General features: G+C 58.5%; 1 protein-coding gene and 1 long non-coding RNA gene across 3 annotated transcripts in view; one reads left to right on the top strand and one right to left on the bottom strand.

Annotated features, from left to right (window-relative positions):
• Window positions 1-1,129: 1,129 nt before the first annotated feature.
• On the bottom strand, window positions 1,130-13,318 carry N4BP3 (NEDD4 binding protein 3). 2 transcript variants are annotated; one of them, XM_007169803.2, is made up of 5 exons: window positions 13,049-13,318; window positions 7,494-7,841; window positions 6,459-6,974; window positions 5,788-6,015; window positions 1,130-5,663 (listed from the first exon to the last, which is right to left on the bottom strand). In XM_007169803.2, exons 2-5 carry the CDS (start codon window positions 7,812-7,814, stop codon window positions 5,136-5,138), a joined length of 1,593 nt encoding a protein of 530 aa, XP_007169865.2. In that variant the 5' UTR covers window positions 7,815-7,841; window positions 13,049-13,318; the 3' UTR covers window positions 1,130-5,135. The 2 variants fall into 2 exon arrangements, with proteins under 2 accessions (XP_007169865.2, XP_007169864.2); XM_007169802.2 differs by having other exon boundaries at window positions 7,494-7,844; window positions 13,049-13,317.
• The window catches only part of LOC130707107 (uncharacterized), a 46,385-nt gene continuing 44,945 nt past the window's right edge, over window positions 13,234-14,673 (top strand). The window contains exon 1 of the long non-coding RNA XR_009007111.1: window positions 13,234-13,686. This is a non-coding gene — a long non-coding RNA (uncharacterized LOC130707107). The remainder of the gene's footprint in view (window positions 13,687-14,673) is intronic.

Genomic DNA, 14,673 nt, shown 5'->3' with positions numbered 1-14,673 from the left:
TGTTTTACTCACTACTTTGTAATATGTTCTAATATGTGGTGGGATTAAACACTGCTCACAAAAAGGGCAAAAAAGAAAAACAAACACAAGGTTATTGAGAAAGCAGATCACTGGTTGCCTGAGGTTGGGGTAGAATGGCTGACTACAGAGGTACACGGGGATTTGGGGGGGATGATGGAACTATCCTGTATCCTGGCTATTCTGTAGGGCTGGTTGTACAATTCTCTGTACTATCAAAGCAGTGAATTTTCCTGTATGTAAATTATACCTTAAAAATGGCAGGGGGCAGGGAGGCCAGTACACAAAGAGCATACTAGATAACAAAGAAGGAAGGAAGGAAGGAAAGAAAGGTTCTTGATAGAGAGGACAATCCCTGGAGTGCTCTCCTGAAAAACAGCCTTCCTTGCCTCCCAGAGTGTGTCCAGGAAGGCCAGGCTAGGAAAAGATGAACCTCCCCTGATAGCTGGGGGGATGGGGGGCAATGGCAGGTAGTGCAGCCACCACCTGCCTTCTGCAGAACCTGGGAGCATCAGGGCTCAACATCGGTTCAAGTTGCCCACTCAGGCCCTGCTCTTCCTTCCACCCTCCAGGTGGCTCCCAGCCAGTCTCCTGTTTCTCCCTACCCCTGCCACTCCTTGCAAAGCTTTGGTTCAGGCCAGGAGCAGCTACGTCATTTGCAGGCCCCAGAGCAAAATGAAAATGCGAGCCCCTTGTTCAAACATCATTAACTTCCGGATGATGACAGCAGAGCATTGCACCAAGTCTAAGGCCCTTCTGAGTGTGGGGCCCTTGGTGACTACACAGGTCACACACACACAAAGCTGGTCCTGGTTCTGGCCCTTCTCCTTGGCTGCCTGAGGGACCCACCCACAGTCACAGGAGGTGAAGTCCTTCTGTGCCAGCTTGCCAGGCTGTCCAGCTTGCCTCCTTTCACCCCTTTCCAGACAAGACCCTCCCATAGACATGCCCCACGCTTCCCTGTGGCCAAATCCAGGCCTATCCTGGAATGCCCTCATCTCACCCTACTCCAGAGGAAATACCCCCAACTTCCCCTCCTCTGAGAAGATTACCCCTTTAAAGAAAAAAATTACTCATGACACGTGTTAAAGAATGGTAAGGAAGACTTTATTCAAGGGGGGCTACTGGAATGGGGTTTTGTGGTAGGGGCCAGAGAGTGGCCTCAACTCCAAATGTAACCAGGAAACATTGAATTCATAGCCAAGGAGCAGGGTGGAGGTCAGCAGATGGAAAATTACTAAGAGGAAACCTCAAGGTGCAGGGGGAACTGGCTAAACAACCTCAGAGGATTCTCAATGAAGGCAGGCCAGAGTGACCAGACATAACCTGGGAGATGATGGAGGCTGAGGAACCAGATTAGATATGATCAGATATGGAGGATGGGAGAACTCTGTCTAACCTAACTTAGCAGGATTCTCGCTAGAACTGGACTGCACAAGGAAGGACACAGGAAGGCACACTCAAAAAGAAAGCTCGGAAGTGGCCGACCAAAGTTTGGTCAACATCCATCCCCCCGCCCCCCTATGACCTGGAGTGATAAGTGAGCCAGCTCTCCTCTGAACTCCCATGGCACTCAAACTTCACCTCTCATGACCTATTTCACTTTTGTTTTTGTTTCAAGAAACAGCACATTCTTTTTCTTTCCTGAATCCAATACAGAGGGCTAAAGCCCCCACCTACTAGGGTGGTGGGTTATGCAATCTGAATTGTCACCTGTACGCTCTTTGGAAAAAGTTTCCCTAATACCTGCAGCTCCCCCAGTCTCAAAGAAATTTACTCTCAATCCCCCAGACGGGCTCCCTCTGCCTTCTCCGTGATCTGCTGACTTGCTCACCGCTGTGGAGGTGCCTCTGTTGTCCCCACCTCTGTATGTTTGCACTCTTCTGGCCCAGTCACTACTGTGGACTTGTGTGTGTGTTGTCTCTCTCCCCCACCCTCCAGGAAGGGCCATGGGGGCAGAGGCTTTGACCACCTTGGCTTCCTCGCCGAGGGAGGCACTCAGTACATCACTGTGCAGTGAATGGCAGTGCTTGGCACAGACCTGGTTCAGACCAGGTGGCACGAAAGGTGAATGAACGCTCGGAGCTGGAGCCTTTGCCATCTTTCCCCCGCCCCACCAGCTTGAATCCATATGCTAGTCAGGGGAGGGGTGTGGTCTCTCTTGACTCCAAAGCCCCCCAGTGCCTGCTGGGCTGAAACCAGAGCAGGCTCTGGGGATGAAAACAAAAGAGCCGGCCCTGCCCCAACCATGCCCACAGCCCAGTGGAAACAGAGGCAAACTGACAATTCCAACAGCACAGAAAAAGCTGGTGGAGAGACAGAGGGGCTGCGGGCATAGGGAGTGAGGAATTGCCTAGGCAGGGTGTCAGTGCAGGGAAGGCTTTCCTAAGGAGGCAAGATCTGAGCACCGTGAAGGGGCATCTGGAGAATGAGGGCCCAGAGGGCTGCTGGCATCAGGAGGGGCACCACTATCAGTGACCCTGGAGGGAGACTGTCAGAGGCCTCAAGTGACAGGTTAAGGGGCCCAGGGAGCCACTGGAGGATGTGAAGCTGTCTGAGCTGAGAACAAGAGGGACCAAGGGCAGGGAGCCCAGTGTAGGGAGCTAGTCTCAGTCTGGAGAGAATTAGCCCTTGGGCCTAGTCTGCTGGGGGAGGGGGTCTGAGGACAGCTGGGGAGCTGAGGGGTCCACCAGGGGCAGGACAGAGGGGCTGCCCCAAGCAGTAGCCACTACAGTGGCACCTGTGATCGGCTGGCCCCAGAGCCGCCCAGCTGGCTTGGGGACAGGGAACTGGTTTTCCCAGCAGGGATGAGCTCACAGGGATCTGGTTCCCTCTGAGCCACCCCAGCTTCGGCTCTCTCGTGCCCTCCCCGTACATCTGGGCCTGGCCTTGGTTTCTGGCACAGTTGCCAAGTTTTGGTACCGCCCGCCCACTCCCCGCTGGCTATACTGGCCAGCCCAGCTCCCTAATTGCTGGGTGGGGAGCTGTTCTGCAGAGCTGGGACACCAAAAGGTGGACCCCAGCCACTGTGGGGCACGTGGGCACCCAGCCTGACCAGCTCCAGGCCCTGGGGGTGACCCAGGCTTCAGGCTAGCACTGAGCTCTGGAGGGCCCTTTGGAGGAACCATTGACCCGGAAACCTCGATTAGAAGGGGTGTGTGAAATGGGTATCAAGGCCTGTCATGGACAGGCCAGCCTAACCCAAGTGTCCCTGCTTTCCCTCCCCAGGCAGAGGACCTGGGCTCAGGGGTGAGCCCAGATGGGTCTCAGCTAGGCCCAGGGGTCTGCCCTGGCCACAGGCTCCAGCCAAGCCTGGCCAGTGCTAAAAGGGGCTGAGACTGGTGGGAAAGAATGCAACAGAGGGAGGGACCAGGAAGCAGCCCTCCAGGCCTCCAACCCAGGAACCCCAAACACACCCCCTTAGACACACCCACCACCCACAGCACGTCTCTACTATACACACCTGACACTCACACAGACATAAACACACCACCCCGACGGCAGACAACACACACCCCGCTCTCTGCCCTAAAAAGGTGGGGCACACTGGCTCACACTCCACAGCTGCATCCAAACCCCTGCACAGCGACTCCACTCCACCACCAGGACCCACCTGCTGGGGCCTGAGGGGGCCGCCAGGCGTGGCCAGGGAAGGAGCTGATCACAGCCATAGGGAACAAACTGGGGGTCTCTGCAGAGATTACCAGAGGTGGCCACTACCCCACCATGACAGGGCCTGGGAGGGAGACGTCTGTGTCCTGGCTCCCTTGTGGCAGGAAGCACATCTAATTCAACCCTGGCCCCCCACGCCCTGACAGCCTAACGCAGCACCAGGCAGGCAGGAAGCGCTCCATGCATGGCAGCAGTTACACGGATGCATCTGGAAGGACACCAAACTTCAGAGCAAGGGCTAGGGAGATGCCTCTTGCACAGCCAGACTGGTTCTGTGCTCCAGATCACCCACCCAGGAGGGAGCAAGGGACCAGAGGGGAAGCCAGATGTCTGAGAGGGCAAGGATGGGAGTGGGTTTTAGGGGCCAAGGACCAGCCTTGGCTAAGAGCAAGGGTCAGGGAGCCTAATGCAGGGCCAGGGATGGGGGTGCTTCCTCCCAGGAAAGAACTTTCCAGAATACGAATCAGATCATATCTCACTCCTGCTCAAGAATACCCCATGGCCCCCCATGCCTACAGGGAAATGTCCACATTCCCTGCTGTGGTTCTGGCCCTTTACCAAGCTTTCTCTGCCTCATCTCCTGTACCTTCCCAGGGCCCTCATCCCAACGGAGGGAGGGGTGCACAAGCCAGAGAAAAAGGTGGGAGGTATGTTCTGGGAGGGGCAGGGCCCCTCCTGGAGGCTTAAGGTTCTCCAGCAGAAGCTGTCTTAGGCCGGCCCCACACCCAGCTGGGCCTGGGAACCTGGGGCCCAGACTTTCCAAAAAGAGGACGTCGTTTCACGTTATAGCAATACCTTGGCTGACTTGCCTTCTGAAAAGTCCCACTGATGCTAAAGAAAGGAATTTCATCCCACATGGCAGCTAAGGAACTCTGTGGTTCCAGGGCAAGGATTCCTCCACTCCCCACCGTGCATGTCCAGCAGCTGCACACAGAGGCACAAGGCATACCCTCCCCACTGACCATGAACATGGTGGAGCGACAGCCCGGTACAACAGCCCTAACCCTGACCATCCACGATCCTCTGGACTCAGGTCAGGGACAGGCCCAACATCAGCACCTGGTGCCTCCTTGTAGAAAATGTGATTTTATTCTGGGGAGGCCAGTGTTCCCACCCCAGCCTCCCTCCCTCACACTGGCCCTTTTGCATCACAGGGCTCTTCATTCCCAAACCTCCTTTCCTGGGCCACACCTACTTCAGAGAGCAGGGCTGGGCTCTGCCTGGGTATTCCTCCGCCCGTAGAGCCTTGCCCTGGCTCCTGCTGCTGGCACCCCATCCAGCCCACAGCCCCACTGGATCCCTCCTGTCAGCGAGCCTCTCCATCTTTGGCTGGTCTCAGCAGATTCTGCCCCAGACCAATGTAAGGAAGGAGCTGGCCGTCTCAGAGTGGGCTTGTCCAAGCCATCTTCTGACAGTGCTTCTGCTGTCAGCTCACTCCGCTGGCCTCAGATCTTGGAGGACTCAAGCCGAGGGCTCCAGGGCGCGAGGGGCTCCCGCAGTGCCTGCAGCTCCTGTTCCAGAGCCTGGTTGCGGCGGTACATGTCCATGTAGCCCCCCTGGATCTCCCGCTGGTAGCGCAGCACCCGCTCCTTCTCCTCCTGCCATATCCGCCGCTCCTGCTCAAAGCGCAGCGCCTGCTCCTGGCCCCGGAGCTGCTCCTTCAGCAGCTCAGCCCGCAGCTGCTCGGCACCATCTCCGGCCTCACTGCCTCCTGCCTCCCCCAGCAGCCCCCTGCTCTTGCAGTCATCGGTCTCACAGCTGCCTGGGGCCTCCTCCCGAGGGGCCTGCTCCTGCAGGCTCCGCACAGCCTCTCGCAGCTGGGCCAGCTCTGCGTCCTGGGCCTGGGCATGCACCCGGCTGCCCCTAAGTTGCGTCTTCAGGCTGAAGATCTCAGCAAGCTTCTGTGCCAGCTCAGCCTGGGCCTCCCGCAGCTGCTGCTTCAGGAGGCTAATCTCTGCTGTCTTCTGGCACACCTGAAGGGGGACAGGGATGGGCAAGAGCCAAGCAAAGCAGGGTAAGGGGGGACCAGTTGGAAGGCAGGCAGAGGATGGGACGACAGTAATGAAGGCAGGAGTTTCTGAATGCCTAGTCTCTCACCTCCCATCGGGCTTCTTCCTCTGGTCGGGCACTGGGATCGGCCTCTGGGCCCAGGCCCTGCTGTGCCCGCAGCTCCTTGCGTAGGCGCCTCTGCTCCTGCTGGGCCATGAACAGCTGTAGCTGGAGGTTGCGCTCACTACGCTCGGCCTTCTGGGTCACCTCGTGCAACTGCTCCACGTATAGGCGCTTCAGCTCAGACAGCCACAGCCGCTGGCGCTCCTCCAGCACCTGCCAAGGGGAAGAGGCACCTGCCATGCCCTGATATCCACACACGGCCCTGCCCCCCGGACACCGACTGCCTGCACTCCCACGGCTGGCCCACAGATCCAACACTCCAGCTGCTTCTAACGTCCTGTGCCTCAACACCACAGGGTCCAGGGTCCAATGCTCTGGCCACACATGTGCCCTAACCCAGGATGTCCTCCAGAGGTGAAGTGTCCTCAACACATGGCCCTCCCAGGGAGTCTCCCTCCTACCCAACTCCCAGCAAGGACCACCAATGCCATGACATCCCCACCACGTGGGGCTTGGGGAGAGGAGCCAAATCACCTCTCTCTTCCTTATTCTCTTGTGCCAGGAGCCATGTGGGAGAGCTGGCTGGTGACCCTCTGTCTGCCCTGTACTCTAATGCCAAGGGACAGACCAGCCCCCAAGGCAGGGGCTGCTCTCACCTGCGTGAAGGGGTTGGTGCCGTCCTCATCACTGAGGCCCCTCTTGAGCTCCTCACAGGAGTCGGGCAGCGCGGCCACCGTGTCCTCGGCAGTGGGGCAGGAGAACTCGTAGGGGGGCGGTGGTTCGGGCAGGCAGCTCAGCACAGCCTCCTTGGCACCCCGTGAGGCCCGGTCCAGGGAGCCCCCGAGGTGGTTAACGTGGCCCAGGGAGGAGCAGAAGGGGCTGGGGCCGGTGCTGGGACCGCGGCCAAAGCTGCCTCCGCTGGAGGAGTCGGACAGACTTGGCTCGGGCTCGGGGCCACCCTCATCCAGGCTGAGGGCTTGCAGCAGCTGGGCACGGGCCTGGGCCTGGCTGGCCCGGGGCCCCGGGCTCAGGGGCGGGTGGCAGGCCAGCGTGTGCAGGCTGCCATTGCTGCGCCACAGCTTCTGACCCTTGTGGGCCGCCAGGCTCTGCGTGGACACAAAGCCTTTCCCGGTGCCCACTGCCGGCTTGAATACTGATGGGCGAATGTGGCACTGCCAGGAAGAGAGGGCAGGAATGAGACCCTGGGCTGACTGCTCTGCTCTCCCTCCGATGCTCCCTCCCGCAGCCTCTGGGAATCCTCTTTGAGAACATGGGGGACATGTCGCCAGGAGGCAGTGACCGAGTCTCAAGCCAGCCCATAGCAACACCTTCACGGGACTTCCCTGGTGGCGCGGTGGTTAGACTCCGCGCTCCGAAGCAAGGGGCCCCAGTTCAATCCCTGGTCAGGGAACTAGATCCCACATGCATGCTGCAACTAAGAGTTCACATGCTGCAACTAAGGAGGCCACCTGCCAAAACTAAGGAGCCCATGTGCCGCAACTAAGGAGCCTGCTTGCCGCGACTAAGATCCAGCACAACCAAATAAATAAATATTAAAAAAAAAAATTCCGCATGTTATTAAAAAAAAAAAAAAAAAAAAAGGCTTTCACATCCCATCCCAGCATCAGGGTCTCCAAGGAAGCCCCCATCCCCACACTACCACAGTGGGGAGGGGCAAAGCAGAGGCACACCTTGTCAAAACGACCCCGCTCAGGCAGCGAAGTCTTGCTGAAGTCACCAGCCCGAGGATGTTCCTGGTAGTAGAGGGTGGCATAGTCGGCAGGCTCGTTCCGAGGGGCCTTCTTGGTGGTCTTGCTGTCCTTCTTGGGGAGGTGCAGGTGGCTGAAGAGCTCGCGCTGGCCCACGCCTTTCCGGAAGAGCCCATCAGGCTGGCGGGAGCCCCGAGACCCTGCGAGTGCTGCCCGTAGCTCTTCAGGGGAAAAGTCCTGCCGTTCCAACAGGCTGCCCACGTTGCCCATGGCAATGCCAGCAGCGCCTGGGGCTGTGGCCATGAAGTTTCACCAGGGCACAGGCGGCTGCTTCTGGGGGTCGGGAGGCTCCATCAGAGCAGGTAGGTGCTTTCTGCCCAACTCCCCTGATGCCCTAAAACCAGTGCTTGCTCTCTGTGTCAGCTCCCCACCTGGCCCACCCAGGAGTGGCAGATGTGGGTTCTAGAGAGAATCCAGGACAGGATTCCTAGAGAAAGCAGTAAAGGTCCCAAGGCCACCTGTCTAGTGCTCCAGCTCCAACTAGGGGCCAGTGTGTGACTGGGGTCACGGGGGACCAGGACCTGAAGCAGCAGGATAGGGGCCCCTCCCAGGACTGGGCCAGCTGAGGACTCCATCGCTGTCTGACTCTAACTTTGTTCATTCTCCTGCCAGGCACCCAGTGTGGTGGGTGGGCAGAGGGCACCAGGGAACCAGGGCCGGTGGCCTCAGAATTTCCATTCCTTCTTCCCTTGGGAGGGGGAAAACCCCATTCAACCCCTCTTCCTGTAGAGGGTCAGAGTTTTCCCAAGGGAAGCACCTGGCACGGGTGGGGTTGGGGGCTACCGCAGGAGGGATACAAACAGGAAGGGCCCGAGGGGAAGAAGGACGGTGGGAACAATGGCCACAAGTTCCGGAACAGGTGTCCGTGTTGGGGCAGTGGTGCGAGGCAGGGGGAAGGGGCAGCCAGAGCCCCTGCCAGCCCCTGTATATGCTGCTCCTCCAAAGCCCACCACCAGGCAGCGGGGCCCAAATCCTGACCCAATGTGTGGAACCAATCAGCGTGTGGGCCCTGGCTTCCTCATCTGGACAATGGCCATGACAACTCTTATCACTCAGGGATGCTAGGAGGACTGGCTAAGATTAGAGGACAAAACGCCCAGTCCGGGGCCTGGCCTACAGCCAGGATCAACACAGGCTGGCTGAAGCTGAGCTTAGCTGGTAGACACGTGAACGCCGCCAGCAAGTTCCCGAGCGACCAGGTCTCCCACCTGTGCTGGGACCACACTGTGGAGGGCAGCGCCTGTCCCTAGTGCCCGGCTGGATCCCCTGTGTCCAGCCCAGCACCTGGCACACAGTAGGTGCTCAGAAAGGACTTGCCAAATGAACGAATGCCACCTTCTCTGCCTCCCAGCCAGCTGTTCCCTTTCACGGACAGACACCCAGCAGGCACAATGCAGCTGCCCATCCACCCCCGCACCCCTGCCCCGCAACCCAATATGCTTCCGGGACACTGACTCCCGCTCCAAACAATGGTTAGGAGGTTCCATCTTCCTCAACCATTTCCAGGTTTTGTGTTTGTAGAACACAAAGCTCACAAGGAGTGGGAAGGAGGGAGGGGGGTGGAAGGGCACGGCCCTGCCCCCACACCCTGTGGCCCTCAATCTCACGCCGGGCAAAAGCAACCTTCCCAACCATCCCCTACCAGCCAGCCCCCAGACAGCTCAACCCCTCTGGGGGTGTCACAAGCCACACAGGGTTAAGGGAGTCATCCAGATAAGGAATGACACGTGCTGGGCACCTACAGTGACATGGCCCTGTGTAGGGGTCTCACGGAGTCCTGGCACATGGTTAACTATCTGGTTTTTTAGATAAGGGCACTGGGGGCTCCGAAAGGTGAAGTGGCTTGCCAAAGGTCAAAGAGCTGGTCAGAGTGAGGATGTCTGTGATTCTAGTACCACGACTGCCAAATGTCTAGTGGGGACCCAGGATGCACCCACGGCCCAAGAGTTGGACTTGAAGCATCTTGCCCCCCAATCTGACACCCCCCTCACCATGACAAGCCCACCCAGCAACAGACACCGCTGTGTCGGAGAGCCCACTGAACTCCTGTCACTGCTTCTTGGGGAGGTAGACAGCAGAGAATCTGGTCTCCAGCCCACTCTCACACCATCTCTCCACGGGGCACCTCCCTTCGCCATGCCTCAGTTTCCCCACCTTTCCCCAAAGTGGGAAAGACTCTACCTGCCCTGCCATCCTTATAGGGTTGCTGTGACAGTCACAGAGATGGGGAGGTGAAAGGGCTTGTGAACTGCAAGCCTGGTGACAGCATGGGGGTTGGGATGGTGGCAGTGGTGCCAAATATGCCCACTTTATCCCAAACACACAGCTCCTCACGTTCCCCTGGCCAGAGCCTCATTTCCTATCTCAGGGAGCAATAACCGACACTCCATAACCCCCACGAAGGGTCTCAGGTCCAGGGGAGAGGCAGCCATGGGCCAAAACAGCACATACACCACACACATACGGCAGTCCAGTCAGCGCCATCAGCGGCACAGAAGTTCCTCCGTTAGAGGACACAGAGAGGATCCAACAGCAGACACAGTCACGCGCAAGGTCATCCACACAGCACTGATCACCTTCCAGACACACACATAACACACGAATACATACTGTCTTCCCTAGCCCTAAGGCTGCTAGATGTAGGGGAGTGTGTATGTGTGTGTGTGTGCGCGTGCGCACACACGGGACCGGCTTTTCTCCACAAGTGAGTTGAGCAATTTGAAATAACTATGGAGCTAGATGGAGGGGCAAAAACAGCTCTTCCCTTTGTCTTTCCCAAAGGCCCCCACCCTCTCCCCTCCACCCTCCACCCCTCCTAGATAACTTCTCTGGCTATATTATTAGCTCCCCCAGTGGGGCTAACGCCCCTGGCTTTTGGGAGGCTCCACCCTGCCCAGGTTTCAGTCTGGGGACAGTCCTTTTTCCTAAAGGAGACCATCCACCTCCCCTGCCTCCCCCACACTCCCAATACACACATTCCTTCCCACTGCTTGGAAGCCCAGGGACTGGTCCACTCAGGCCAGGGCAGCTGTGCAGGAGAGGATGTGGCGGGGGAGGAGGGAGGGAGAGACAGCAAGTGCCTTGCAGCCCCACTGGGACCGCCAGAGCAAAAAACAGGGCCTCCTCCTCCAAGTGCCTGGGCTTCCCCGCCCAGAACTCATTACGTGCCTGGGGCCCAGAGCTCTGAACAGAGCTGAACCTCACCACCACCACCCCACTGCCCTGCCAGCAAGGTTTCGGCTGGGCCACATAGGTCCTATTCTGCCTGGGTCCTGGTTGGCCCCAACAGGGCCCCTTTACTTCTGCTTCCACCTCCCCCTCCACCCACTCCAAGATTAGCCAGAAACACGGAGAGCCTGGACACTGGGAGCATCTCCTTTGGACCAACCCTTGGTGGAGACAGGAGAACAGGGCTGGGGGACCACCCTGGCCATGAAGCAGAAAAAGAGAGGACACTCAGGGAGGCATCCCAGTGTCCCTTAGTGGGTGCCTTGTTGAGTCAGCCTGATGCTGGGCCTACCACATGCTCACAACACACATGGGAAGGGAATAGTGTCATCCCCCACTTCAGAAGAGAAAACTGAGGCCCAGAAGGTAAAATAATGTGCCTAAGGTCATGTTCAGCTGCATTGGAAAAAGTACACAGGCTCCCCACGTTTAGAAGCCTGCCCTGACCCCACTGTGCATCTCCTCTGGGGTGTACCCAGAGTACTCGGGTAGGAAGCTCCCAGTCTGGCCTTGGATGCCTTTAGCCCCTCTTGAGCCCTGGCCCCAGAGGAGGGTCCCACCACCTGCTGTGGGATCAGCTTTGCTGAGGGGCATGACTGCAGCTGCCCCTGAGGAATGGGACTGGAATGTCCCAGCTCCAAGAGGGGGCAGTCAGTAAGAGGGGCCCAAGGAGGGAATGGGAGAGGCTGGCATTCCCTAGTCCCACTTTGACCTGTGAAAAGGCAGAGTCCAGCGTCTAAATGCTGCAGGAGTGATTCTTAGTATCACTATATGGTCACTTACAGTTGCACAGCACTCTACAGTTTTTATCAGCCCTTTTGTTTCATCATCTCATCTCCACGACAGCCTCATGGAGGCGGGAAAGACAGTAGTTACCCTTACCCCATCTTACAGCTAGGGAAACTGAGGCCCAGAAAGAGGTGAGCTGCCTAAGATCCCACAAGACGAGCAATCCCAACTCCCCAGGCAAGGCCCTCTCTTCTGCTCCAGGCTGTCCCAGCCAGGGGTTACCAGCTGCCCTCCATGGGCACACACTGCTGTGTATTATATCTGCTCAGCTCCCCACACTTGCAAGGGCACCTGCAACCAAGTTGGTTTGGATCCCAGTCCCCTCAGCCTGGAATCCCCCCCTGCTTGCCCCTGGGTCAGGAAGAAATAGTGGAAGCACGGCTGCATTTGGACTCTATGAGCCCTGGAAGCTGCTAGCTCTATAGAGGCGGTGGCGGGAGCAGGCTGACTGCATTCATTCAGTCTCGCACATACACACCCACACACAGCCAGCCGGTAGAGAGAGAAGCCCTGCCTAGGAGGGCTCTGGGAGGAGGCCGATCACCGGGCCCAGGATAGCCTCCGGCCTCTCTCCCTGCCTAGGCCGGGCAGGGAGCACCGAGGCCGAGGGACAGGCTGAGCCCCTGGTGCAAGCAAGGAGAGCCCCGATCTGCTCGTGGAGGCGGGGAGATTGCCGGGTAGGAGATGACAGGTCCCAGTCCTTTTTCTGGACGCAGTCAGGGCCCCGATTTCCGCCCGGCCCCAGGCGGCCCTCACTTTGGCCAAAGGTTGTGGCCAGACTGGGATGGTGCTCAAGACCTGGGAGCGTTCCCTATTCATGGGACCCCTGGCAGCAGGCTGGCAGCTGCCGCTCGTACAGGGTAGGGGGTTAGTGGAGGAAGGGGGTATCCCGGAGGGGGCGGGAGAGGGCAGGAGAGGGGTCTCGTGGGTAAGGTGGAGGGGCAGACGAGGTTGGCATCTCCATGGAATTTCCCCAGGGAAGGCTGTGGCCGAGGCGAGGGCTCCCCCAGAACTGCGGGAGGTCCTCCAGCTACCTGAGGGGCGGAAGGGGATGTCTCTTCCAGGCTCCTCTCTAAGGCTTGCCCCGAGCGGATAGGCTGGGGGCGCGGAAGCCGAGGTCAGACTCCAGCGCCAAGGGCACCTGCCCCACCCCAGCGGTGGTGCAGGGGTCCCGGGAGCTGCTCCAAGAAAAGCGCGTTTGCAGCGTAACCTGCCGCCCGCCCTCCCAGCAGAGCGTCCCTGCTCGCGGACGGTCCCCGAACCCGCACCTCGGTGCTTCGGTATCTGGAAGCAAGGGGTACCTGGGCGCACACCGCACCTTGCCACCCTCGCTCACTTCTCAGACGTGAACCTCGGCCGGCGTAGGGCTCCGGCTTAGCCAAGGTCGCCGGATTAGCTAGACCTCGGCGGCCGGCCCCACCCCCCGAGTCCGGCCCCAGGCCGCTGCGCGCCCCACTCACCATGCCGGCTCCGCTCCGCACCCCTCGCGCGCTGCAGCTCCCTTGCGCGGATTTGAACCCTCCCTCCAGGGCGCCGTCTCCAGCCGAGACTGCGAACCAGGCTGGAGCGGCCAGGCGGCAGGCGCCGGAAAAACGCGGGCGGGCGGGCGCCGAAGCCGGATTGGCGAGGGAGGAACGCCAATTCGTTCGGCAGCGCTCCCTAGCCTGCCCCAGAGGCGGAGGGAAAACCCGGCCTGACTCACTGGCGCGCGGCCGGCCCACAGCCGGGCCCAGGCCCCCGGATGTGGGGGGCGGGGAAAGGGGCCACCCCCGCCCACTGCGTGCCAACCTGAGCCCCGCCCGGGGTCTCGGCTCCAGCTTAAGCCTGCCCGCCGAGATGTCGCGCGGCGGTGGCGCCTGAGCTCCCTGCTGGTTGCGCTCTGCGTCGCGGGCGCCCGGTGTGCGCCAGCTCGGACCCGGGCCAGTCCGCAGCCCGAAGCGTGGCCGATGCTCCCAGAGGGCGCCCAGCCCGTCCCGCTCCTCCGCCGCCGTCTCCTCTCCTCCTGCCTCGCCCGCCCGTCTCGGTTTCCAGAACCCGACAGCTTCGGAAGAGGCGCGTTCCGTCCATCACCTCCTTGATTCTCGCCGCCTCCTCTTAGGTAAGCAGTATTATTCCCTTTTGAGGCTGAGCAAAAGAGTAGTCCGAGAGGTGTGGAGACATTTACCCAAGGTTTCGGGCTCGTTAGCGACTGAATTGGGCGCTAAGGTTTTTTTTTTTTTTTGCTGCCAAAGCCTTGTAGGGGGAGCAAATTCAGATGCCTTCAGGGGCCAGGCAAATAATGTGAGTCAAACGGGCAATAGAAGATGGAAACGGAGACAGAAATGGACACCTAAAGGCGTTCAGATTCAAATAACAAAACACCGCGTTTCCCACAAAAGGTTATAAACATATAGTGAGGTATGACCCAGCAGTTCCACTCCTAGGTATACCCCAAAGAATTGAAAACAGGGACTCAAACAGACACTTGTGCACGAATGTTCGTAGCAGGACTATTCACAATAGCCCAAAGGTGAAAACAACCCAAGGGTTCACCAACAGATGAATGGATACACAAAATGTGGTATATCCACAGATGGAATATTATTCAACCATAAAAAGGAATGGAGTCCTAATACATGCTACAACATGGATGATCTGCCAGTTTTGCTAAGTGAAAGAAACCAGACACTAAAGAGTACATGTGGTATGATTTCACTTACATGAAGCAGGTAAATCCAGCAGAAGGCAGATTAGGGCCAGAGGCTGTGGGGAGGGAGGAATGAGGAGTGACTGCTTAATGGGTATGGGGTTTCCTTTTGGGATGAGGAAAATGTTTCGGAACCAGATAGAGGTGGTGGTTGCACAACAGTGTGAATGCACTAAATGCCATTGAATTCTACACTTTAAAAATGGTTAATTTGGGGACTTCCCTGGTGGTCCATTGGTTAAGACTCACCACTCCCAATGCAGGGGGCCCAGGTTCGATCCCTGGTCAGGGAACTAGATCCCCCATGCCCGCAATTAAAAATTCTGCAGACTGCAACGAAGATCCCATGTGCCGCAACTAAGACCTGGCGCAGCCAAAAAAAAAGTTTAATTTTATGTT

The sequence above is a fragment of the Balaenoptera acutorostrata genome, chromosome 2 (assembly GCF_949987535.1).
Source record: "Balaenoptera acutorostrata chromosome 2, mBalAcu1.1, whole genome shotgun sequence".
Taxonomy (NCBI): Eukaryota; Metazoa; Chordata; class Mammalia; order Artiodactyla; family Balaenopteridae; genus Balaenoptera; species Balaenoptera acutorostrata.
The sequence above is the reverse complement of the archived record's forward strand: the minus strand, read 5'-3'. Positions and strand labels throughout refer to the sequence as shown.

Coding starts and splice junctions, on each gene's coding strand:
- N4BP3 (XM_007169803.2), bottom strand. CDS start 7,814: ATGGCCACAGCCCCAGGCGCTGCTGGCATTGCCATGGGCAACGTGGGC. Junction 6,975..7,493: donor AGCGGGGTCGTTTTGACAAG/GTGTGCCTCTGC, acceptor TCTTCCTGGCAG/TGCCACATTCGCCCATCAGT. Junction 5,664..5,787: donor AGGAAGAAGCCCGATGGGAG/GTGAGAGACTAG, acceptor GTCCCCCTTCAG/GTGTGCCAGAAGACAGCAGA.